This window comes from Pteronotus mesoamericanus, unplaced genomic scaffold (assembly GCF_021234165.1).
Source record: "Pteronotus mesoamericanus isolate MK-2021 breed Mesoamerican mustached bat unplaced genomic scaffold, CSHL_Meso_final contig_502, whole genome shotgun sequence".
NCBI lineage: Eukaryota > Metazoa > Chordata > Mammalia > Chiroptera > Mormoopidae > Pteronotus > Pteronotus mesoamericanus.
Genome location: NW_026555187.1, coordinates 5,409,619 through 5,433,468, shown reverse-complemented (window position 1 = coordinate 5,433,468; position 23,850 = coordinate 5,409,619). Strand labels below are relative to the sequence as shown.

The following is a 23,850-nucleotide window of genomic DNA, read 5'->3' as shown; positions in this document are numbered from 1 at the left end:
AGAGGCTTGGCCGGACTGGTGATTTTGGGAGATCGACCCAGACCAGGTGACTGAAGCAAGAGAAAAGCGCGTCGGAGGTGGGCCCCAAAGGACACAGAGATGGGAGCGTCCAGAGGTGGGTCAGTGGGGTAAAACAGGCTGGCGATGGGAAGGGGCAGCTGTGCCTTTGTGGGCTTGAACAAGGCCTCTCACCCTAGACCTGGGACTCTGAGTATGAAGCAGAGTCCTGTGAATCCCCAAGAGAAAGGTCAGGTGTGAAAATACCGAGAACCCCTGCCTTCTGTCAGATATCTCTGCAGCAAAACAAGCCAGGGAAGGTTAGACAAATAAGCAAAAGGGATCCAGAGACCGGCACCCACCTGAGTGGTTGGTTTCCTACTGGTATTTACAGAGAGGAGCAATGAAATGAAAACAAGGACTATCAGAAACAGAAGTGGCAAGTTTCTCGGGCATTCAAACAAGAATTTATTAAGCATCTAGACAGGCCAGGGACTGTGCTTGGAATGATAGATGCAGATTCAGCGCTTCCTGGAACTATAGGCAAATTATTGCAAAATGAATTCGTATAAAAACAGCAAGGGAAAGAGTAAACGAACACATAAAAATTGTAAAGAAAGGAGTAAAGTGCTCTGATCCTGTGTAACTGAAATCCACTTTGGCTATTTACCAAAAGCGGTAGGAGGTGGGGTGGAGCACAGGAAGGCCCTGGGGCAGGAAGGAGCCCGAGGGACTGGCCGGAGTGAAGAAGGGAGCCGGGGAGAGCAGAGACGGGCCTGGAGAGGCAGGAGGAGTCCACCTGCACAGGATACTGCGAGCTACGTGGAAGATACTAGGCCTTACTCCAAGAACAAAGGGGCTAGAAGGGCAGCGAGCAAGAGGACAGCAGAGCCGCAAGAGGAGGCTGCGGAACAGAGTAGTTAAGGAGCATGAAGCCTGGAGCCAGATGGCGTGTGTGCAAATCCCAGGTCAGCCACTTACCACCCACAATTGGCCAAGGGCCGGATTAGCTAACGTCTCTGTGCCTCAGAGGATCGTCCCGAGGGATCAATGATAACGGCCTGGAGCACCCGCGTGCGGAGGAATTGCAGACGCGAGTGGGCTCACCAGGAGCGACCCTGCGCGGAGGATGCCCCCTTCCTCCAGACAGACATTCGTTGCTGGTGCTGAGGACCCCGGCACCCGGGACAGTATTGGCTTCTCTAGTGGCTGCCACTTTGAAGACAGGAACCTCTTGGCCGTGGACGATCTCTCTGGCCTCATCATCCTCTGGCGCTGGGTGTCTTCTTTGAGTTCCACGAGGACGGGCCCGACATCGCGGGGCTGGCGCGGGCCCAGCGCGGGGAAGGCGCTCAGTGCCTGTTGGTGCGATGGGTTGCAGATGGACTGGTCTGCGGAAGGCCGCCTGTGCCACCCGTGAATTACTGCGCGTTCCCGAGGCGCCGGGGCGCTCACCAAGTGCCTTGCCTCGTTCACGCCACTTCATGCGCACAGCCACCCTGTGAGGGGGCTACCAGGAGACACTTGCAAGTTGGGGAGATCTTGGGAGTGAGTGGGGGAGGCCTTGTCATACTTCAGGGAGTCTCATTATTAATTTTAATAATTTGCAGCCCTCAAAGAAGGGCTTTTTGCTGGAAGCAGGAATTCCACCGGAAGCAAGCTGTGCTGAAAACAGTTTCTCTAAAGATTTACCTGTGTAGACTTTATAGCTACGGTCGCATCTTCCTTATCCAGGCACAGGGGTCACAAGGTCACAGTGCTTGTTTCTGAAAGGAGGAGATGGCGCCTGCTCCAGAGGCCTAGCACTGCCTGCCCCCGAAAGCCTGAAGGAGCTCAATGCAGAGCTCAGGAGGCCTCCGTCCTGGCTGGGCCCCCCAACACCCCTCTCAGAGGAGACAGAGGACAGATCCCTGGGAAAGGCCGTGGGAGAGCCACCCTGGATCTTCCCCTGCCACCTCCGGTTCCGCTCCGGGTCCCACACATTCCCTCCCACAGGCCTGTTTCCCGGGAAGAGAGTGGTGCGGTGCAGCCCGGCCCCTGCTCCCAGCACCGAGCTGGTGCGCCCGCCCTTCCCGGCCGCTCTGCCGGCCTCCTTCTCCGGGGACTGCTGTCCGGGAGAGCGCTGAGCTCAGCACTGCTGCAGGGTGCAGTCCGCTGGAGGGCCCTTCCGACCTCAGCTGGCCCTGCGGGCCGGCCTCGGGGCTGGGGCAGCCCTGCCCCGGGAGCAGCGGGGTCGCTGCCTCCCAGCGCTTCCACCCACGGACCGCCCCGAGGCTGTCAAAACAGGTGGCGGAGGACCAGTGGGCAGGAAGAGCAGAGCTGTCCAAGGGGCATGGCCCAGCCAAAGCCCCGCTCCTAGAAAAACAAACCCCGGTCAGGCCCTTGCCAGCACTCTAGAGCCTGCACCCAGCCCCACGCCCACCCACCCAGCCCCACGCCCACCCGGGGCCACTGGCTTCCCAGGATTTGCCTGAAAGCCAAAGGAGCAGGCTGGCCCTGGACCAGCCGGCCACGCGGGGCGAGCGGCGAGGGCAGGGGGAGGGCCGTGCTGGGAGGCTCCCACAAGCACCTCTGCTTTGCGGCCACCCGGCCCTGGCAGCCGGGGCTCGAGCGACAGGCCCGGCCCGCGTGGCACGCGGAGTCCAGTTCGGAGTGAGCCCAGGTCCCCCGGAAGCACCCCACCCTCCTCCCTATGTTCACCAGAAGTCCCTGTCCTGCCAGGCGGGCCCCTGGGGAGGTGGCCTGTGGGTGGCAAGGTCTCCCCCCACAGAGGGCTGTCAGCCCTAAGGGCTCTGTCTGTTCCAGGTGCCCACGGGCTGGACAATGCAGCTGGCCGTGGCAGCCCTGTTTCTGGGCCTCACGGTGGTGGTCCCCAGAGTGCAGAACACAGATGACCAGTGTGTAAGCTTGCCTGTGCCGGTCCAGGATATCTCCTTCTGCACGTAAGGCTGGGGGGCCCCAGAGGGCAGTTGGGAGGCTGGGAAGGAGGCCGTGAGGGGGCGGCGCTGGGGAAAGGACTGAGGGGGCCCAGGACAGGACGTGGCCGCCCTCGGCTCCTCTGGGGCTCCGAGGGGCTGGCCCGAGAGTCCATCCCTACAGCCCGAAATGCTCCCCCACCCCCCGCCAAGTGGCATTTTAGAGAAAAGAGCTGTTGTTTGCTTTTCAGTCACAGGCCCGGGAGTGTTGGGGCAGGCTGGCCCTGTAGGGGCCGCCGCCCCGGGGTGCTGTCCAGAGAGGAGGCTGGAGTTTTCCCCTCCAAGGCGCGAGCTCCCCTGAGTCTGCGCCGGATTTCAGCTCCCGCCTCACAGGCTTCTGGGTAGAAGAACGGGCCCTGCTAGTCATGGGTCAACCCCAGGGCCACCCCGGCCACACGGCTGCCACCCCCTTGGCCAATGTGTCTTCCCACTGAGGCTGATGGGAGAGAGGACAGAAGAACGACTTCCAACTCGGTCTTCTTGAGTCCTTTTGAATTCTTACATACATTATTTTTAGAAAGATAAATACATCTTTTCCCTCAAAAAGTTAAGTATAATTGAAGCCCTCTCCCTTAAAAAAAAAAATGGATTTTGCCCCTGTCACAGATCTGGGCCCTCAGGGGCACCGCTGAGTGGACCCTTCGGTTGGCGGGGGGTCGGGGGGCGGGGGGACGCAGTTCTTCCACAAGCAGGCAGGTCAGCTGGGCTGGGGCGGGCCAGGCCTGGCGAGGGCCCAGGCGCGGGGGCCTCTGTGGGTCCCTGTGTCGCCTGCATTGTGGAATGGGTACAAAAGGATCATGTGCACGCACTCACCAGAGCGAACTGACCTGCGCCCCAGCTGCCCTGGGCTCTTCCTGTGTCCCCCCACGTGCTGGTGGCTGGTGACCCGTGTGCCACCCTGGGCTCCTGTTGCGTGTCAGGAGTTCGGCTGGTGTCTTGGACTCCTTGACCCCTTTGATCGTTGTCACGAATCTTCTGAGTATTACAGATGAGGACTCTCCAGAGATTAAATCACCCGCCCATGGTGCTGGCACAGCTTATGGGGATCAACCCCCCGCATTGGGCTGCTCACCTCCTCCAGGGGCCGGACGGTCTCAAACTCCAGTAATGGGGAAAAGCTGTCTTAGCCCATTCGGGCTGTGATAACAGAATGCCAGAGACTGGAGGGCTTAAAAAGAGCAGAAACTTACCTCTCAGCGTCGGGAGGCTGGGAAGTCCAAGATCCAGCCGTAGGCAAGTTCTGTCTGTGAGGACCCGCTTCCTGGTTCAGAGACGGGCGTCTTCCCGCTGTGGCTGGGGTCTCTTTTGTAAGAGCACGAGTCCCGTGGGTGAGAGCTCCACCCTCGTAGCCTAAGTGCCTCTCAGAGGACAGCCCCAACCCCCGCCTGTACCATCGCACTAGGGGCCAGGATTCCCACATACAAATTTGAGGAGGGAGGGCAGGGGGACACAAACATTTACAACACCGAGGGTCCATTCTCAGGACTCCCCAGAAGACACCGGCAGACACCAGGGTGAGAGACGTGGCCTTCGGACACTAAAGCTGCGGGCTAGGAGAGCTCTTCAGGTTGCAGACGACTGCGGCACAGAGGAAGCTCTGTCGTTATTCCTGATGAAGATTTTTGTTTATAAAAGATCATCACGGACGCTGAGCACATCGTGGGCACATCAGACATTTGAGGAGGGATCAGCAGCTCCTGCACTGGGGCCCCCTCCCCACGGAACCTGCTCAGCTCAGGCTCTAACCTGTGAGAGACACCCACCCCTCGCCCGAGCCACTCCTCCTGTATCTGGAGTCTAACAGGAAATCCTCGCAGTTGGGACTCAGCACCTAAAGGTATTGACCTGTGAAGGAGGAACTTTACGTACAGCGACAAGCAGTGGGAAAACACTCAGAGGAAAGCTCTTCTAGGATAATAGGAGCTCACCCACTCCTGAGACAAGCCAGACCACAGCCACAGAAACACTGAGTCAGAGCCCCTGCTCAGGCCCAGAGTCCAAAGAACTGTAGCCGTGCATCCCCCTCAACAGCCCTCTCCCTGCCGCCCCCCACGCCAGGGGCCCTGGGCACGGCCCCCCAGGGCGCTCCTCGGTGCTGAGAAGCGGCCCCTTCTGGAGTGCCTCCTATCGGAAGGCAGGGGACGCCTTCCCCTGGCTTCGTCCCCTTCCGTCCCGTCTCGCCCCAGGCGCCGCAGAGAGTGAAGCTAGTTTCCCCTCTTCCACACATTCGGTCCGGTCCTTGGGTCCCTCAGATGCCTGGAGACTGATGCCGCGACCCCCGTCTGCACCCACAGCTCTCCTCGCCCGGGCACCCACCCCCATTTGTCAATTCCTCTTCAGGGGTCTTGGTCCTGGGCCCCCACTCTCAGGACGGGTCACTCGGAGACAGACCCGCAGCCCTTTTCTGGGTGTGGCGCCCCACACTGAGTGCCACACTGAGAGCCACGCTGGAGGGCGGGGCGCCCACCGGTCCCCCTCCTGCTCTGTGAAAGCAGCCTCGCCCCCACCCTTGCTTCCAGGCAGCCGGGATGCGGGGCATTCCCGCAGGCACCGCTGGGGAGGAGTCTTTCTCCGATCCAATTCTTACGATGCCGATGCCGGAGTGAATCCAAAGCCAGGAGAAGCTAATAGCCTCCCTGGGAAGCTGTGAAGCCGGTGGAAGCTGGTCTCTTTGGCTTCGTGGCAAGCTTCCCGCACACAAAGCAGCTGTGTGCGCTTACGCCTCCCTTCCCCAGGCGCGGTGCAGCCGGCCAGCTCTGGCCCAGGCTCTCAGGAGGTGGCAGCAGCACTGTCAGCTGGGGCTGCAGTCTCATCTGAAGGATGGGCCGGCGGGGTGCTCTGCTTCGGGGCTCACTCGTGCGGCTGTGACAGCCTCAGTCACTGTCCCGTGTGGCCTCTCCATGGGGCTGTTACCACACAGCCGGTGGACCCCCAGAGCGGGGGTCTGAGAGGGAGAGGGTGTGGATCAGAAGCCACCGTCTCCTTATGCCTCTGGAGCTGACATCCTGTCCCTTCTGTCTTATTTTCTTTATTAGAAGCAGGTCACTAAACCCAGCCCCCACTCAAGGGGCGGGGATAACACACAGAAACAGCGATCGCTGGGGGGGTTTTGGACAATGCCCCTCACACCCATGTCCCTCTTCCCCGTCAGCTCACTGATGATGAGACTCTGTACTAGCTCCTTCGCTCTCTCTGGGCCTCAGTTTACTCATCTGGAAGATGAGAACAATGGCAGTGCTGCTTCAAGATACTGTTGTAGGAAATGGAACAATAGCACGTGCCATGTCTGATCTATTTGAGGCGGCCCCGTAAGTGACATTTCCTCCCCTCCCCCGCCCCATCTCCACTGCGACGTCAGATAACGGCCCCGCTGGACAGGGCGGAGTGCCCGCTCCTCTCCCCACACTCCCCCAGATGTGCCCCAGCCCAGGCCTCGGGACAGAGACGAGGACGTGTCCCCTGTAAACACTGTGAGCAGAAGGGGCGCTCACTGCAGGAAAATGGCCCTGTGGGGTGTTTTGAACTTGAATGCAAGTTGTAAAGGGTGCTTTTACTGAATTTACCTTCTGATTCAGGTCATCGTAGACCTGGCCAGATCTTCTCGTAGGCTGGCTCGATCACCTGAATTCTTCGTTACCAGCTGGGTGCTGTTTGCCGATCAACTTTGCCTTCTGTGGCCTGATCCAAGCCTTGGCAAAGCTGCTTGTCAGGACAGAGGCCCGCACACGCCCCGGGGCTCGGCCTGCTGCATGAGCCGCGTGAGGGCTTCCCACCCCAGGCTGGAGTGCCCCGTGGCTGTGCCTGGGGCGGGGGCACAGGCCCTGGTCCCCTGGCGTTCACACTGCCAGCGCACGCTCAGGGCCTTTGGGTCCGCTCACCAAATGTCACCTTGCTGATTTTCCCTCACTATTTTAGCCCTCGCAGCAGCTCTGCCTAGAAAGAAACAGAAGACCCCTCTCCTCCCTGGAGAAGGCCCCCCCCGCCCCCGGTCCCCAGGTTCCCTGTCCCCGATCCCTGGCGGTTCCCAGGTCTGTGCGGTGGGATGAATGGCTCTCTCTCTGCCAGCGGAGGGCCCCACTAGGCCTTAGATCTCACCGGCTGCAGCGGCAGGGAGCCGTGGTGCAAATGCGCCAAGGGACCCTCAAAGGCTGCCGTGAAGAGGGGTGAAAACCTGTCCTTGGAAAATTCTTTGGAAGCTACAAAAGCCATGCCATCTGAAAGAAGTGACTGTCAGCTTGTGACGAGTTAAAAGAAACAAGTTTGCTCAGCAAGCCGGCGGTTCAGCCAAGTGGCGTCGGCGAACCGTCCTGGTCAGGCGGCCCGAGTCCTGGAGTTGGGGTGCTGGCCGGAGGAGCAATCTTGCATCTGCCAAGTGTTGCAGGCTCCAGCCACCTTTGCCTAAGATGGGACCTCAGAAGCCTCTGGAAGGGTGGGGTGAGGAGGGGGAAGGTGGGGCTCCTCACCAAGAAGCTGTCTTTGCCTTTCTCCCAGGTTCAGACTTCAGGAGCTCCCCCTGTAGAGCTAGTCCCCCAAGTGACATTTTCACTGGGTCCCCCTCAGGCGTCACCCCCAGCAGGGAGCCGTGGGCAGCTCTGGGTGTCCAATGGCAGGCTGCGGAGCTGCTCAGCCATGCTGGGTCATCTGGAAAGGCTGAGGACCCACGCCCTGCCTCTCAGCGAGTTATCTTCACCAAAGGACTGTTCACCCGAGAATGACCGTACCTGTTGGGAGGGGCTCCTGGTGGCTAACTGGGCTAAGATTTATACACAGAGCCTAGCAGCTGTTGCTAAACTGCAGGCCCTCACACAAGCTTGCAAGCCGCGCTTCGTGGAGAAGCTCTGCACGAGACTGCCCGCCTGCCCGCTGAGCAGGCCCTTAGAAAGGAGCTCCCGGAGTCCCATTTCAGGCAGTAGGACTGAGGCGTAGCCTGTCCAGTCGGAGCTGCAGAGCTATACCCTTGTTAGTATCTTGACCAATAAGTCAGAGCAGCTCCCTTCTGATCAGTCAGGATAACGTGTGTATTTGGCCAATCCAACTGTGAGGATTTAGAGTCCTCATTTACATGAGAACAAATCAATCAGGGGCTGGGGCTGGGGCGGGGCTTCTCTCTACCGAAGTCAGCTCCCTTGGGCCGGAGAGCACACTGTCCCCGGGCACTGGAGATCGCGGGGCGCCCCTGGCGGGAGCTGACATTCTCTCACCTGAGCCGAGCAGAGCTGTATGGCTGGAGAGGGGGCCTCACACCCAGGGGCGCCTCACACCATGCTGCTTCATGATTGAGCTGAGACACTATTGAGCTGCTCCACAGCTGTGCTGTATAGCCGTTGAACCGTTTGCACTGAATAAAGCCTCCTTCTTTGCTGTAACCCAAGCTGGGGATTCCTGTTGGTGTTGAATCAGCACCAGTGACCATCAGTTGACAAACCCCACAGAGACCCTAGGTCTTCATGATTAAAAAAATAAAAAGACAGAAGGGCAAGGAGGAAGAATCAAGTAAAGTAAGAAAAAAGGCACACAGCTTTTCTTTTTTCCCCAATCTATTTGAAAGCCTGGCTTACATCCCTGAGTTTCAAACACAGGCTCACCCTGGTGGCGTTGTGGGGTCAGCCCTCCCGCGGAGCCTGACTCTCGAGCACTCACACTGTACAGACCAGTGGATAAATAAATTCACACTTCAGTCTTAGTGACTAGGGGTTTTACCCGCCCCCCGCCCCCCGAGAGATATTTACGTTTTGAAAGTGCAGTGAATAGCAGGTTAAGAGCCGAGGGGATGGACAGCACTCAACCACCAAAAGTGGACCGTTTGAGCGGTGGAATTTCCAAACATTGAGAGGAGCTTAATTGTGCAGGGGAGAGAACAGTCTGTGCCCATGAAGAAGGCTGTGCTTTTCTTTATGTAATAAGAACGCCCCTGAAAAGCAATGTTTAAATGCTATTTTTATAAACCCAATCCTACTTTAAGGACACTGACCAAGTGTGTCTGTGGATGCATGTTCTTTCTGAGAAGTAAACGTGGACCATAGTTTACACTTCTGACCACCCTGCATTGATCACTTCCTTTCCTCCTCTCACCCACCCTCTAGGTAGATAGTAGTAGTGTCCCTACTTTACAGGTGACTAAACGGAGGCACGAAGAGGTCAAGTAACTCTTAGAACACAAAGGTCGCACAACCAGTTAGTGGCAAATCTAGGGTTCAATCCCACTTGACTTTACATTCCCAGCAGCACTAGGCCGAAGCCTCATAGGCCCCCAGGCTCCCTAAAACGCTGACGTGGGCCAACCACCGCCCTCTCTCTGTAGGGGCAGCCTTGACATCTCCTACCCAGAGGTGCAGAACATCAGCTGCAGGATAGTCCCTGACTGCAACGACTACAGGCTGAAGATCACCAGGTGGCCGGCTCCAAGGGTCACGTTCCCGGGGGCTTCGGAGGTGAGTGAGCAGGTCCGGCCTGCAGGGTGAGAGCCGCAGGTCGGTTTGCCCCGGGCTTGCTCATCTGAGCGTGTAGAAGCTGTGCGCAGAGCCATCTGGATTAGGTCTGGTGGTAGCAGATGGCTGTTGCCATAAGCTCATGCCTTCTCAGAGCAGCCCCGCAGCCTCGGAGGAGGAGGCCGGGTGGGTGGCTGGGGTGAAGACCGGGGGAGCCTTATCGGGGTTCAGGGGCCACTCTGCCTGGGATCTTCCCTGCTTCTACAGCTCCTGAGCCCCCAAGCCTGGCCCCTCGGTCATCGTGGGGACCAGCTGATGCATGCTTTGGAGTTCGCTGAGAAAAGGGGTGGGGAGATGCGGGGAGTTCCTTTTCAAGGCGCAAGGTGGCCGAGCTTTTAGAATGACCTTCTGAATGGGGAGGAGCTAGTTTGTAGAGGGTAGCATTTCTCCTGTAAGCTAACCAAGCAGAGGTCAGTGTGTCTTGACTTTTGGTCACCGCAATAAGAAATGCGCTCAAAAGTTCAACCAAAGTTGTCTAAAATAGAAGATTGAAGCATGTTAGGAATTGGAAGTAACTATTTCTTTTACTGGGAAATGAGTAGTACCGTGTTGGTCTGCAAGGCTCCCTCGGTTTGGGGAAGGGCCGTGGAACTGGGCAGCGGGGCTGTGGCTGCTGTTCCCGGGGTCTGGGCCGTGTCCTGGGGAAGCTGCGCCACTGTAACGGTCAGCCGTCTTTCCTCCTCGACTCCCAGGCCAGCATGAACCCCCAAAGCGTCCGGGGTGAAAGGTGACCTTTGCTGTCTGCTCTGTTTTAGTAGGAGGTGCCAGTGTCAACCTAGGAACAAAGACGGCACTGTGTCCCAGGCTCAGGCCTAGAGTGGGGGAAGCCAGGGGGTCGTGATCAGGGTGTGGGCACATGCACAGCGAGGCCGCCTCTGTGCATGGTGGCGGGGGAGGCCGCCGCGGGCTCTTCCCCACTGTCAGTTTGAAAGTGGGGGTCACACAGATTGCTTGGAGGTAGAAGGATATATTTTTCTTTCTTTCTTGAACTGTTTTTCACTATCAGGGAACCAAGAGATTGGGATATGTCTCACAATGTATAGGCCAAGAACACGAAGCTTCGATAGGCTGTGGTGTTTGCAAATGTGACCAAAGTCCTTTCCTCTGGGAGACCGAGCAAGCAAACAACGAGGGGGCTCCCTGAGTCTCCTCTCCCTCCGCCCTCCCAACCCTCTGCACGCGCATGCACACCCTCACACACACGTCAACCCTCCCCCCGGGCACCCTCGGCCTGGGTCGCAGCATGGGCAGGCGGGAGGAGCGGGGGGGATGCGGGTCACCGCGATTCTAACACGTGGGGCAGGAGGTGGAGGGCTGAAGAAGCGGGGCAGGGGCCTGGCCATTGCGAGAAGAGTGTAATGACGCAGGACTCTCAACTCACAATTAATTCGCACATCCTCGTGTTTGTCACTTAAGGAGTGAAGAGGTTGGACCTGATGATTTTACAGCCCACTAATCACTGTCCCAAGGGAGAGTCTCTGCCCAGGGCTCCGTTACCCATGGTATTGCTGCATATGTCCACTAGATGGCAGTGTGGACTTTTCTGGGTACCTGGTGTGCTTGGGTGGCACAAGTCTGAAGCAAGTTTGCAAAGTCTTTGCATTTGATTGGGTTTAGTTGATTCTGACTGTCCAGGGTTAGGAGCACAGAACTCAGAGAGCATACCCCCTCCAGATCCTGGAATCTCCCATCCTGTCTCAGCGCTGAGGCGGGCACGGAAGAAAACCTGGAAGCTGGGGAAGAACACAGAGCTGTGGTTAAGAAAGCCGAGGCAGGCAGAGATTTCACAAAGGAAGCTTGGTCAACGCAGTAGCAAGAAAGAAAAAGTCATCTTCTATTACGATAGAACTACACATTGTGGAAATCTGACCTCTGAGAAGGCAGATTCAGTTGAGTTATCCAAAGCCACCGTTCATCTGGTGGCACCCACTTGACGCGGGGTTGGGTACCATGCATTGTCATTTCATTTAGTGCTCTCATCAAATCTGCAAGTGAAGTTCCTCTTTAATCAAGATTGTTAGTGGCAAGTGACAAAAACCCAACTCAAACTAGCTTGAGCCAAGAAAGAAGGGAGGCTTCCCTGGTTCACAAACTGAAAACTCCAGGGCTGGCTTCAGGCAATGCTGTATCCAGGCGCTCAAACATCATCACCGGGAATCTGTCCCCTTTCTCTATTTTTTTCTGTGCTGGTTTCGTGTGTAATAGACTTTCCTTGAGGTGACAAAAACCACGCTCACTGGCTTAAGACTTACATTTTACTAGTTTATCTGTCCCAGTGGGACTAGGCTGACCCTTTCCAACCATTAAAAGTCCCAAGATTTGTCCCACCTGAATCACACACCCATCCCTGAACCAAACAGCCAACTGGGCAGCCCCACTTACTCCATGAGTCTGGAAGAAGAGGGAGAGGAGGGCTCCCCTAGAGGAGAAGCAAGCTACTGGTTGTCAGGCAGGAAAAGGTGTCCTGCCAGAAAAATAAGCCAAGTTCCTACAGAAGGAAGTGACCGGGCCAAGGGCGGAGCCGGAAAGAGGCAGGGTGTAAACCCAGTGGGCCCATCCCCAGAGGCTTGACCTTTGGACCACGGTCAGGGGCACGCTGGGAGCTGGCACCGTCGGCAGGGCTTGCTGGCCAGACGCTGCTCTAGGACAGAGAGAGCAGTGGCTCTAGGGAAGGTGGTCACGAGGAGGTGGGGACAGGCCAGGGACAGTGAGAAATGAGGCAGTGGCCGGAGCTTCCCTTTAGTGCTAGAGGGACACACTCTCTGGAGAGACAGTGACTAAGAAAGTCGGAGGGGAAATGGGTGCTATCAGGAATAGGGTCCCTCAAAAGCGGGGGCAGGGAGCCTGAATCGTAGTGCCACGGGAGAGGATAAGAGAATTTCCTCTGGGCCCCGGGGCCTGATGGAAAAGGGCACGAGATTGGTGACTGTCTGTGCGGGGACAATGCCTTCCTGAGGTGATCAAAGCAATGCTCCCCCCCACCGACACACACACACACACACACACACACACACGCACGCGCGCGCGCGCCGAGGCCGCGGAGACGGGGCTGCAGGGGCCACAGGACAGTGCCTCTGTGCCCACCAGAGGGCTCCCGCCTCCACGCCTTTGCTCGGGCTACTCCCAGTGTTCGGACCCTGCACTAGAGGACACCCTGCCCGCACCAAAATGCTTCCTCCTCTAGGAAGGCTTCCCCAACTGCCTCCCTCCCTCTGGGGTTCACCCTCACTCCTAGTTGATCTCTTCCCTCTTTGAGCCATTTTAATGCCCCTGCCCTCCACACTCAGAGTTTATTTTCTTCTGTTTCGTATTGTGCGTTCATAGCTTCAACCAATTTGTAGCGAGACCACGGGTCGTGTTTCTTTGAACCACCCACAGCTCCGAATAGCACCGCAGGCTCCCTGTCGGCTGACTGGCTGACTGGGAGACCACATGGGTGAATGAATGAATGAATGAATGGCAGGTGGAAGGACGCCTGCGCGAGTGTGAGCTCTGAGCCATGGGAGCCCAGCAGTTTGCCCTTGAAGCTCCTGGGTGCACGGGGGCCTCTGAAGGACCAGAGCTGCGCCTGGTGGACCGCAGGCCGGCATCAGTCTCCCCTCTGCCCAGGCGGGTGGGGGCCGTGGGCTGGGAAGGTGGAAGCAGGAGAGAACGAGGAAGTCAGGCGGGTTCCCGCGAAGGCAAAGTAGTGCAGGAGAACAGGGACAGTCCCCGTGCCAGCAGCCGCTGAGTGCCGACAACAACGACAACGGTGAAGTAGGAGGAAGTTTTCTCCCTGGCCCGCTGACAAGCATTAAGAGGCAAACATCTTAAAATGCATCCCTTTGCAAGCCAATGGAGACTAAAAGGCCCTGAGGTGCTTCTTGACTGGGGCTCATTCTTCACCTTGAATGTAAGCAGCAGGAATCTTTTTGAAGTGAAAAAATTGCCTCTAAGTGGGGAATGTGCATTGCATTCAAGGAAAGGAACAAAGACCACAGCAGCTCTGTCCTGCTGTCCCTCGGCTTTTCAGCCAGGCTCAGCGAGGCCCTCGGTCTCCTCCCCAGAAAGCGGGTGATTCAGTGGCCTCCCATCAGGCTGGGCAGGCAGGTCCCTACACGATCCTGGGTCTGCAGCATTGGTGTTGCTGGAGGCCTGGATTTGGGGCCTCAGCACTGGTCGTGGGGGATGGAAACTTCCAGGTGGCCGAGCTTCCGGAGGTGAGGCTATGGCCCACCTGCAGAGGTCAGGTGAGACAGGCAGCGGAGGCTCCCACGCGGCCGGGCCGGGCCGAGCCTGGCGCTGCCCCTGAGTGATGGAGAAGGGGAGACAGGAGCTCCAGGATGGCGGGTAAAGTCAGGACAGGGCGGGGAGTCTGCTGGGGGTGGAAGAGGGGTGTCCACCATGCACCCGGGATAGTTTAGGAAAGAATTAGTGAGATTTGACCCTAACCCATTGCTTAGTGCAGGAACGTAATAAGTGGCATTAGCTGTCATTACAAGGAGAGGCTGGCTTGTGGTCTAAAGCGTTCAAGGCGCAGAAGAAGGGTTCGGTCTGTGGCCCAGAGGCAGGAGCCAGTGCGGCTGTGACAGAGAGGTGGGGTGACATGCGGGGCCAGGCCTAGGAGGGCCGAGTACCTGGTGGCCAGGTGAGAGGGCGCACATGACGTTTAATCCTCCTGCCCCTGGCCAAAGTCTGCTGGACTCACTCAGCTGTGCCCCAGCCCAGCCCAGGCCGCTCAGCCATCTGTTGCGGGGCTGCCTGAGTCCACGACGGCAGCCGGTGAAAGAGGAGCAATGCTTAGCACCATTTCTGAGGTTGGCGGTGTGAGTTTTAGGTTGCAAAGAAACTTCCCATTCAGGATTTCACAGGATCTTCCCAGCAGCGCTGGCCGCCGGGCAGAGCAGGGATGGTCCCACAACGGCAGCGGGGGCGCCGCCCAAGGTCACACATGTCAAAGCTGGGAAGCCTGAGGACCAGCCCGAGACTCCAGGTTTCTTGCCTTCCAGCCGCCTGCTCTTTCCCACTGTGATTACTAGAAAACAACCCCAATGTGAGGGCCGCACGCGGGGTCAGCCAGGCATCTGCTCCCCAGGAGCCAGGGGCACAGCCAAACCAGGCCCTGGCCCTGCCGGCACGGGCATCTCACAGCAGTGAGGGTGCACCCTGCAGTCACTGTGAACAGAATGGATTTAGAGCTCTTGCGTGACTGTATTGCTCCCTGACGGCTTCATTAGAAGCGGTTTGGCCTTGGTTTGCACCCCTAGCCCTCTTTATCCCCTGCTGCCTTTCCTGTCGTGACTCTCCAGGCTCCCTCCAGGACTCACAGGCTCTGGTTAGGCCTGGGCCCAGCCCTCCAGGGACTTTGTAATAGAGCCGCCGTCCCCAGGCCCCGGACGCGCCGGGGGAAGCACAGGCGCACAGGATGTGTGCTCTGCAATCGAGCGTCTGATGTCAGCCCAGAGCTTCCAGGCAAGTGCTGGGGAAGCAGCTTCCAGATGTTTTTTAGATCAAATAACGTTTCTTTGAAAAAAACTGTGTGGGCTGCTCCAGCGAGGAAGCTGATGGGACCTGAAAGCAGAGTTCAGTGGGTTTGCATCCTGGCTTTTAAAGAGGGTCACTCTGCCAGTGTCTGGGAGGGGCTCTTTGCAGGCTGGGGACCTGCTCACAGCGGGCCGCTGCGAGGGTGAGCCGGAGCCTCTCTGGTTTTAAAATAGCTGCCCAGCCTCTGCTGGAGCCACTTCGATGGACAAACACGCGGATTTCAAAGGCTGCGGGGACTCGTTGGCTGCTCTCCCTGGAGAGAAGAGGTGGTGGCCTAAGGAGTTCAGACAAAGGTTTTGAGGATTTATAAATGAGTAATAATGTCCCTTATTATTTGTTCAAGCTTGCAGACATGTGGGGGAGGGAAGGAGGCGGGAGGGGAGGACGCCTGGGTCGGGCGGAGCGGTGCTGGGTGCCCACGGCAGTCTGGCCGGCTCCTGGTGGGCAAGAGCATGAGAGCAGGCTCGGGGGCTGCTGGGGGAATCGCAGTGGGGGGCAGCTGTCGTAGCACCGGGACTTGAGGGGATCTCTCTCTCCCACCAGGGCACCCCAACTTCAGACATCCGCTGTTCTGTTTTAGAGTCCCCTGGCCCTCACCGTGGCCACATGGAGTGGGGGAGGGGTGGCGGGTATTGGTGTTTCCGTTTTACAGGGGAGGAAAGAGCAGCTCACAGGAAATTACCTATCTATCTCATTTTTAATAGGCTGTTTTTAGAGCAGTTTTAGGTTCACAGCAAGATTAAGCAGAACATACAGAGGTTTCCATATGACTCTTGCCCCGAGCAAACCCTTCCCGTGGCCACCTCCCACAGGAGCGGGACACTTGTCACAACTGACGAACATGCCATGCCACGTCATTATCACCCCAAGTCTGCCGTTTACTTACGGCTCACTCTCGGTGCTGGCACTCTCTGGGTTTGGACACTTGTATAATGACACGTACCCACCGTTACACTGTCCCACGGAGCAGTTTCCATGGGCCTACGGACCCTCTGTGCTCTGCCTTCTCATCTTTCTCTTCTGGCCACACCCTGGCAATTACTGATCTCTTTATGGTCCCCATAGTTTTTTGCCTTTTCCAGAATGTCACAGAGTTGTAACCCTGCACTATGTAGGCTTTGGGGATTAACAGAGAGCTGAGACCATAACCTGGGCCTCCGGGCTCCAATTCCAGCACCTTCCAGTTCTGGTACAAGGGTTTGGTCACACTGTCCATCTTTGCCCAAGCGAGTGAGTGACCAGTGTCCCGCAGCTTAGCTTCCCTTCTGAGAATTGCACGTCCCTCCTCCAGACGTTTCTAGTGAGACTTTGGCCAGGACAGGATCCGCCCCTTCCTGCCGGTGGTGTCCACTCTATGTTCTGCTACTCGCGCTCTTGTCTATTCCTCCAGCTCGAATGTCAACTCCCCGACGGCAGAGACCTTTGCATGCTTGGGAGATGGGCAAGAAAGTAGGGTGCAAGGTGGGGGGTGCTGTTTCTTGGTAACCGGGATGTCAGCTTTACAATTTTCAAAGCACTTTCCCTGGGGGGACCGCCCTTATCGCCCATCGGTCCTGAGAGCCAAGCCGGGCAGGGGTCTCTGTGCGTGGCTGGGAGTCCAGGCCGCCGCGAATAGGGGAGGCAGCTGCTCGGCCTCAACGCCCACACCTGCTCGCCTGTTGCCTCGCACCCCATTTGAGTCTCCTCGGAACCTCATGGACATCAGTTTGCTCCGATGCACAGCTCCGTCAAGTGGGAATGATGAGACTAGAACTCGGACCCTCTGGCCCCTGTACCGTCCTCTTTCCTGTGCCCCCTGCACCCCTGTCACCCTGAGGTGTTCAGTCCACGGCAAGGCTGGCTGTTCCCCGGGTCCAGGCTCTGTGCTGGGTACTCGGCGAACGCTGCTGCACTTAAGCTTTACGGCCACCTAGCGCAGAAGGGAAAATGAGCTCCTTCGTTTTCCAGATCAGGAAACGGAGGCACAGAAAGATTCCAGAGTTCGTGAGTGCCAGAGTCAGGATTCGAACCCAGGGCCAAGAGGGCTATGGAGGTCACGCCTCTAACCACGCCACAGCACCGCCACCTGCGGGTGGGGGGCCAACTGCAGTATCCCCCACGTGGCCTGAGCTGGTTCCTGACGGCCCCCTTAGCCGGGAAGGAGTGGGATGTGGAGCTCCTGTCCTCTGGCACCTCCCTCCCTTTATAGTTGGGCCTGGCAACAGCAAATGACTCAGCAAAGGGAAAGACCGGCGGGTGGTGCGGGGCGTGCGGGGCCTGCACAGAGCTCGGCGGGCGCCTCCGTTTCTTGCGCATCGCTAACAGGAGGTAGAGCCACGGTGAGCTATCGGCAGCCCTAATCCCCCGAGCTCTTTGTGCGGCATCTGGAATTGAGAGGGCCGGCGCCCGTGGGGAGAGACCCGCCCCTGGCGGAGGAAGACAAGGCCCAGAGGCCCCGGAGGGGAAGGAGGAGGCCCGGGCCGCCCCAGACTCGCCTCTCAGGCCCGGCTCCTGGGAAGGCCTGCCCTGCCTCCTGCTGTCCCAGGGGCTGCAGTTGGAAGCGCTGACACCAGGGGGAGATAGGCGACCGTCATCCTGCCCCGGGCGACGGGAGGCGGCGCGGCGTTGAGCCGCCGTGCGGGGAGGCAGGGCCCAGGGCAGCGGCGCTGGGGAGACCTACTGGCCTAGGGAAACGAGGTCGCTACCTTGGGCCCAGTGTGCACGCCGCTGCGCCCTCGCCCCATCACTCCCTTTGCCAGTCGGTCGGTTGTGAAAGTGCTCTTCTATTCAAATATAATTATCCCTGCACTGGAGTTCCTTAAACCAGGGGCCACTAACTCGAAATGCCCTCAGGCTCCAGGCCCCTACATAGGTGGGTGAGCATCCTGTTGAAGGGAAAGGAGGAATATGGAGCAGACCCTCTGGCACCGCAAAGGCCCCTCCCGTCCCACCTGCCATTGAAAAGAGTTTTGAATTGTGCCGGCGGCGGTTCTCCGTTTATCCCGGGTCTCCTGGCCTGCGCACGCCCTGAGCAGGGCCTGCCTGCAGGAGCGACATCTGCTGTGTGCAGGCCTGGCTCCCGCGGCGCCAGGGGTTGCAGGGGAAGCCGCCGGGCCCTGGCTTTGCGCAGCCTTGTCTTATATCCTGGTTCTCCCGCTCATAAACCTGTGTCCGAGGGCAAGTTACTTCTCCCTAAGATTCCTCTACCTCATCTGGTTGTGATGATGGTATGATCTCTGTTGCTCAGTCAGAACCAGCAGTCAGTTCTCAGTTCTCATCTTTTTTGACCCACCCATAGCGTTTGACTCACTTGGTCACTTCTGTCTCCTCGATGGCATTTCTTCACCTGGCTGCTGGGCCCACACTCTCTGGGTTTTCCTGCTTCTTCACTTCCCAGCCTCCTCCGCTGGTTGCCCCTCCTGTCCCGACCTCTTCATGCACAAATGGCTATCCCAGGCCCCTGTGCCTGGTCGTCCTCACCTGTGTTTATCCTCCCTCCCTTGGTGGTGTCATCCAGTGTCATGACTTTAAATGTCATCGACACAATGACTCACTCACAGGGCCACTGGGGAATGTGATGGATCCCTCAGAGGCAGCGAGTGGAATCCCAGGTGCCTAGACTCCGCCCTCCCCCAAGCCCGCTGCCTCCGCAGCCCTTCCCCAGCCCAGCGAGCAGCAGCTCCAGCGGTGCCGCCGCAGGGACGGAGGGCCTGGGGTCAGCAGCTGCGCGTTCCCTCCCAGCACACCTCCCATCCACCAGGAAGCCCTCTTGGCTTTGCTCTCGAGACACATCCGGAAGCTGCCCACGTCTCCTCTCCTCCATTGTTAACACCTGGCCAGGGCCACCCGCCCTCTACCTGGGTTAGTGTCACGGCCTTTAGCGGGTCCCTCAGCTCCGCCACCGGGCGTGTCCCAAATGCTGGGCACGTTCTCGGTACCGCGGCCAGAGCGAGCGCTCAGCCCTGCAGGCCCGATCCGGCCACGGCTCTGCTCAGAACCCTTCAAAGGGCTCACTGCGGTTTACCAGACCTTGTGAAACCCAGCTCACTGTCGCTCCTCTGACTTCAACTCAGCCTTTTTTCACCTTGCTCACCTGGCTCCAGGCCTCCTGGCGGCCTCGCTGTGCGCGACAGCACCAGGCCTGTCTTAGGGCCCTTGCGCTAGCGGCTCCCTCTGCCCGGGTCACTCTCCCTCCTGGTGTCCCCCAGGGCACCTCCACACCGCCCCCCAATCTCTGCTGAAAGGTCGTCTTCTCAGGGAGGCCTTCCGTTGCCCCGCCGTGGCACCCCTGATCCCCCTTATCCTCTCTACTTATTTCCGTCGATTTATCGCCTTCTACCCTGCATACAGTTTCTTCATTTACTATGTTTGTCTGTTTATCTGTTCCACCCCACAGCTATGATAGGAGCTCCATGAGGCCAGGAATCTCTGGATTAGTCACCCAAGCAGTGGAACAGTCTCTACCACATAGTAGGCATTTAATGAATATTTGTTGTGTAAAGATTATTAGATGAAGATTGCAAGAGATTCTATATGTAAAGCCAGTGCTGACAAAAGAAGCATTCAGTCAATGATGGCGATGGTGGCGGCGGCGATGGTGATGGCGGTGGCGATGGTGAGGGTGGTGATGGCTGTGAGGATGGTGATGGTGCTGATGGTGCTGATGGTGATGGTGGTGGTGACGGTGGTGATGGTGGTGGCTGTGATGATGGTGCTGATGGTGGCGATGGTGGTGATGGTGGTGGCTGTGATGATGGTGTTGGCGATGGTGACGATGGTGGTGGCACTCTTCTCTGAAGCCCAGGTGGCCAGTGCAGCCTGTAAAATTACAGCAGCCCATGCAAAGCAATGACTAGAGGACATAGGATTCAAGATAGAGCATTCTGGAGTGTTTGTTTGTTTGTTTGTTTTTAGGGATTTAAAAATAGACAATGGAGAGGAGGAGCTGGAAGGGAAATATTTTATTCCTGGTTGGAAAGGAACAGATCCGCAGGCTGGACACGGGGCCACGCCGATAGCAGACACTCAGTAAACCAGAGGGATGAATGAACAAACCTCTTGCCTTGTCAGTATGTGCAGAGCTGATTTGGACACTGGGCCAGCTGCTTTGGCAAAAAGTCCTGGGGACTGGATTGAAAAAAGGATGATGGAAGGCAGGAATCTTCTGAGGCTGGACAGAGACGTCAGTCAGTCTGTGACAGCGGCTTCCCAGAGGTACCTGCCCTCTGCTCAAGGTCCCACCGTCCCACTGGTACCTGCTGACTCTTCAGGTCGCTTGGGAAGCTTGGGCTGGAGACAAGATGCAGATCTCCGGGGAACTAAAGTCCCAGATTTCCTCTCCCCCCAGTGTCTCTGGGTGAAAAACTGGTGTTTGGTGATCTACCGTGCCAGCAAAACTGCCTCTAGCTCTGTCTTGCAAATTGAAAGATGGCTAATTTCAGACTTGGAATCCAACCCCTTGATGTCTCTCGAACGTGCTAAGAAGGAAGCTGCGCACCAGCCCTCCATACATCTGGCACTCCCCATCCTCCACCTCCCCATCTCCCACGGGAAACAGAGCCGCGTGAGTGTACCTTTTGCAGCATGTAATCGTGGAACAGCTACTTCCTCCTCCCCGTTCCTTTCTTCCATTCACTAGCAAAAGCCCAGGGCCCCGTGGAAAGGTGCTGCCAGGCTGAGACCTGCCGAAAGGCGGAGCCCGCGGAGGGACCATTCCTGCACCTCCCGGCGGCCACCTCTGACCCCGCACCGTGCCCTCCAGCCGCAGGGCCCTCGGACAAGCAAATGTAGGACCCACCCTACGTGAAATGCCGGAGGTCATTTCAGAACAGTCAGTGTAGAACCAACAGCCACGAAACCATCAAATGACTAGAAAAGCAACATACAGGCACATGTTTATCGGATCTCAGGGTGGAGAAGGCCTGCCTAGGCATCAAAATCAAAGGACAAAGCCATAAAAGAAGAGAGGGGTGGGTATGATTTACAAGAGTATTTGAAACTTCTGCACTTTAAAAATGCCATAAAGAAATAAAAATCCAACGACAAACTGAGAGAACATATGTGCCACAAATATGGCAGAGGACTATTATCTGTACGCATAAAAAGCACGTATAAATCAATAAGGAAAAGAGGAACACCCCACAGAGAAAGAGGGCAAGGCTGCTAAGAGGTGGTGAGAGAAAGAAGAAAGTTCATTAAAAACCCGGGGGTGGGAAAGCTCAATTCCTTTTGTAATTCAAAAAAAGCGGTATAGATTTTATTTACAATCAACAAAATTTGCACCTTGTTTCTTGGATTTCTTGTTTGTTTGTTTTAAGAGAGTATACGTTAGTGGTAGATGCACACATTGTTTCAGGCCTCCCGGGGGATGATTCGATAATGCAGATTAAAATCCTTAGCATGTTCATGGTGTTTGAACAGTAATTTTAGTTCTTTGAATTTATTCTAACCTGATTAATTTATCAGAGACATACCTGCAAATGTGTGTAAAAGGATGTTCATTTTAGTGTTATTCAAAATAGTGAAAGAAAAAAAAACCATTGAAACATTCAACAATAGGTTGGTTAAATAGACTATGTTCTCCCCATGCCAGAAAGTACCATGTAGCCATTAAAAGTCATGTTCTCAAGGAGTATATAAGGCTACCGGAAAGCCTTACAATATATAAAGAAACCAAGTGATAAAATAGTAATTTCACCATAGTCCCAATTTAAAAAAATTGTATCTTTTTATGCATGCATGCATGCAAAACAAAAAAAAATCAAAAAACCAAAAACACAAAACCTGGATGGATAGAGAATACATCAGAACGTTAACGCTGGGTCACCTCAAGTGGTGGGATTAAGGGCGGTTTTTATTTTCTCCTTTACACTTGTCTGTAATTTCCATACGTTCCCCAAGAATGCGTATTACTTTAATAATCAGGAAAAAATGCTATTTGGGGAGAAAGAAGTGAATGCTAAGAGGAAAAGGCCTCCGCTACCCAAATGGTCTGAGTGCTGGTTGCTGTGGAAACTATAACTTTGAATTGCCCAACTTTTTGTGAATTACTTCCCTGCTCTGCGGGCTAGCGCCAGGGCTAGATCCAGCCTTGTCGGGCATGTGTGTCTGTGGGGGGAGGTAAAAAACTGAGGGGCCCTGCCTCAAGCAGAGGTCCAGAGGAGGGCCCTAGCTTTCCCTCTGGCTCTCGGTCCCCTTCTAGGTACCAAGGGGCCTGGTGTGCCTCAGGCGGTGCTGGGGCGCTGGCTGCCCCGTGCACAGGTCAGCTGGGGAGCCCAGAGAAGCCCACTGCTTCTTGGCAGGTTCCCCGCCCCCACACCTGGGTGGGGTGTTCGATGCTTCTTATTATCAATGAGCCTTGCCCCGCTCCCAGCCTAGAATCTAAGGATGGGGGCCCAGCAGCAGTATGAGGAGGTAGGGCAAGTGACTTACGTTTCTTTTTGTGTCATTGAGAAAGATGGGGAGGCAACTGACTCCCAAAGACCGTTGTTTACGTGAGACATCTGCATGATGGCTCAGTCCCAGCGTGAGCCTTGACCATTTCCTCTGTCTCCCCTCCTTCTCTGTGCCACCTACAGAGCCATGCCTGCCCAGAAGGGGGTCACAGGGTGGAGCACCAGCCACTGGCCCTTCTGGAAGCTGGGGGCTGGGCACCTGAGCACAAAGGCACTTTCAAATGCCTGTGCTCGGATCGCGAATGTCTTGCTGCCATTTGTGAATCCTGCTCGGAGCTCCGGGTGTGGAGAACGGGTTGATTTATAGACCGAGGCAGCCACAAGTTGGAATTTTAAAAAGCAATGTGTCCTTTGAGCAGGAGCCCGGGCTGGGGGCTCTGCAGGCTGTCGCTTTGTCCCAGCGACCAGATGGAACTTGTTTTTCTGCTCACTTGGGGGTTAACCCTTCGTGCTCTCCCTCCCTGCGGGCCCATTCAGGAACCACTGCCTTTGGGGCGAGGAGTCCGCGTGAGTGAGAATCCACGCGTTTGAGCCTCCGTGACATTTATTGAAAATGTCTCATGTTTTAAATCCCCTGCCTTTGCCGGATTATTTTGTTTTATTTAGCACACGCTGACATGTGCCAGGCAACCTTCCTAAGCACTTGAGAAATATTAACCCATTGTCTCTTCACAGCCATTATTATCCCCATTTTACAGATGAGTGGGCTGAGGCACAGATCAGGTAAACAACTTGCCTGAGGTCACACAGCTGCTGAGTGGTACAGCTGGGCTGTGTGGTCCAAAGTTTGTGTGATGGATCACGCAACCACGGCTGCCCCTCCGAGGGCAGGGTAATGAGCCCGCTGCTGATGGTGCAGAGCTCCTGCTGTGGTTCCTCCCACGTAAGCTATCACCACGCAAGGCACCATGAGAGAAATGGAATATCTCTGTCCCTGGCATTTGCCGGAAACATGGCTGCCATCCTGAGTCTGTCCCGCCTGAGCCGTTCGTGACTCCTTCGGGCCCATCAGGCAGCGAATCTCCACTTAAAAGGTCTGTGCAGTGGGAGGAGACGTTTCCGAGTCCAGTGCCCCTCCCTTCCCCACCCACAGCACACGCAAGCCCGGGGCCCCCGGCGGGACCTGGCGTTCCTGGGTTCGGAACTTTCCTTCTCCTGGAAAACCCTGTGTCGCGTACAGCTTCCTTCCAGCTGGAGTCCGGGAGCCGCCTTCTGCAAACCCTCCTGCCTATTTGTACAGCAGGACTCTCTGAACCTTTGTGAAATACTGGCACCCTATGCTTCCCAGGGAGAAGGAGCGTTCCTGACCCTAGGGTAGCAGCACAGATCTTTGTCCCCTTCGACAGAGGCAGGAGCTGGACGGAGACCTGAGCTCAGCGCCACCGGGGCCGGGGCTGGGGCAGAGCAGCAGTTGGAGCCCAGTGTCCAGGGTCA

At 56.8% G+C, this 23,850-nt stretch overlaps 1 protein-coding gene across 1 annotated transcript in view; it reads left to right on the top strand.

The window, feature by feature from the left end:
• The first annotated feature begins 1,126 nt into the window (after positions 1-1,126).
• PEBP4 (phosphatidylethanolamine binding protein 4) overlaps positions 1,127-23,850 on the top strand; it is a 185,231-nt gene continuing 162,507 nt past the window's right edge. Inside the window, exons 1-3 of the mRNA XM_054578815.1 lie at positions 1,127-1,276; positions 2,803-2,939; positions 9,274-9,403. Coding sequence (XP_054434790.1) covers positions 1,127-1,276; positions 2,803-2,939; positions 9,274-9,403 — 417 coding nt within the window. The remainder of the gene's footprint in view (positions 1,277-2,802; positions 2,940-9,273; positions 9,404-23,850) is intronic.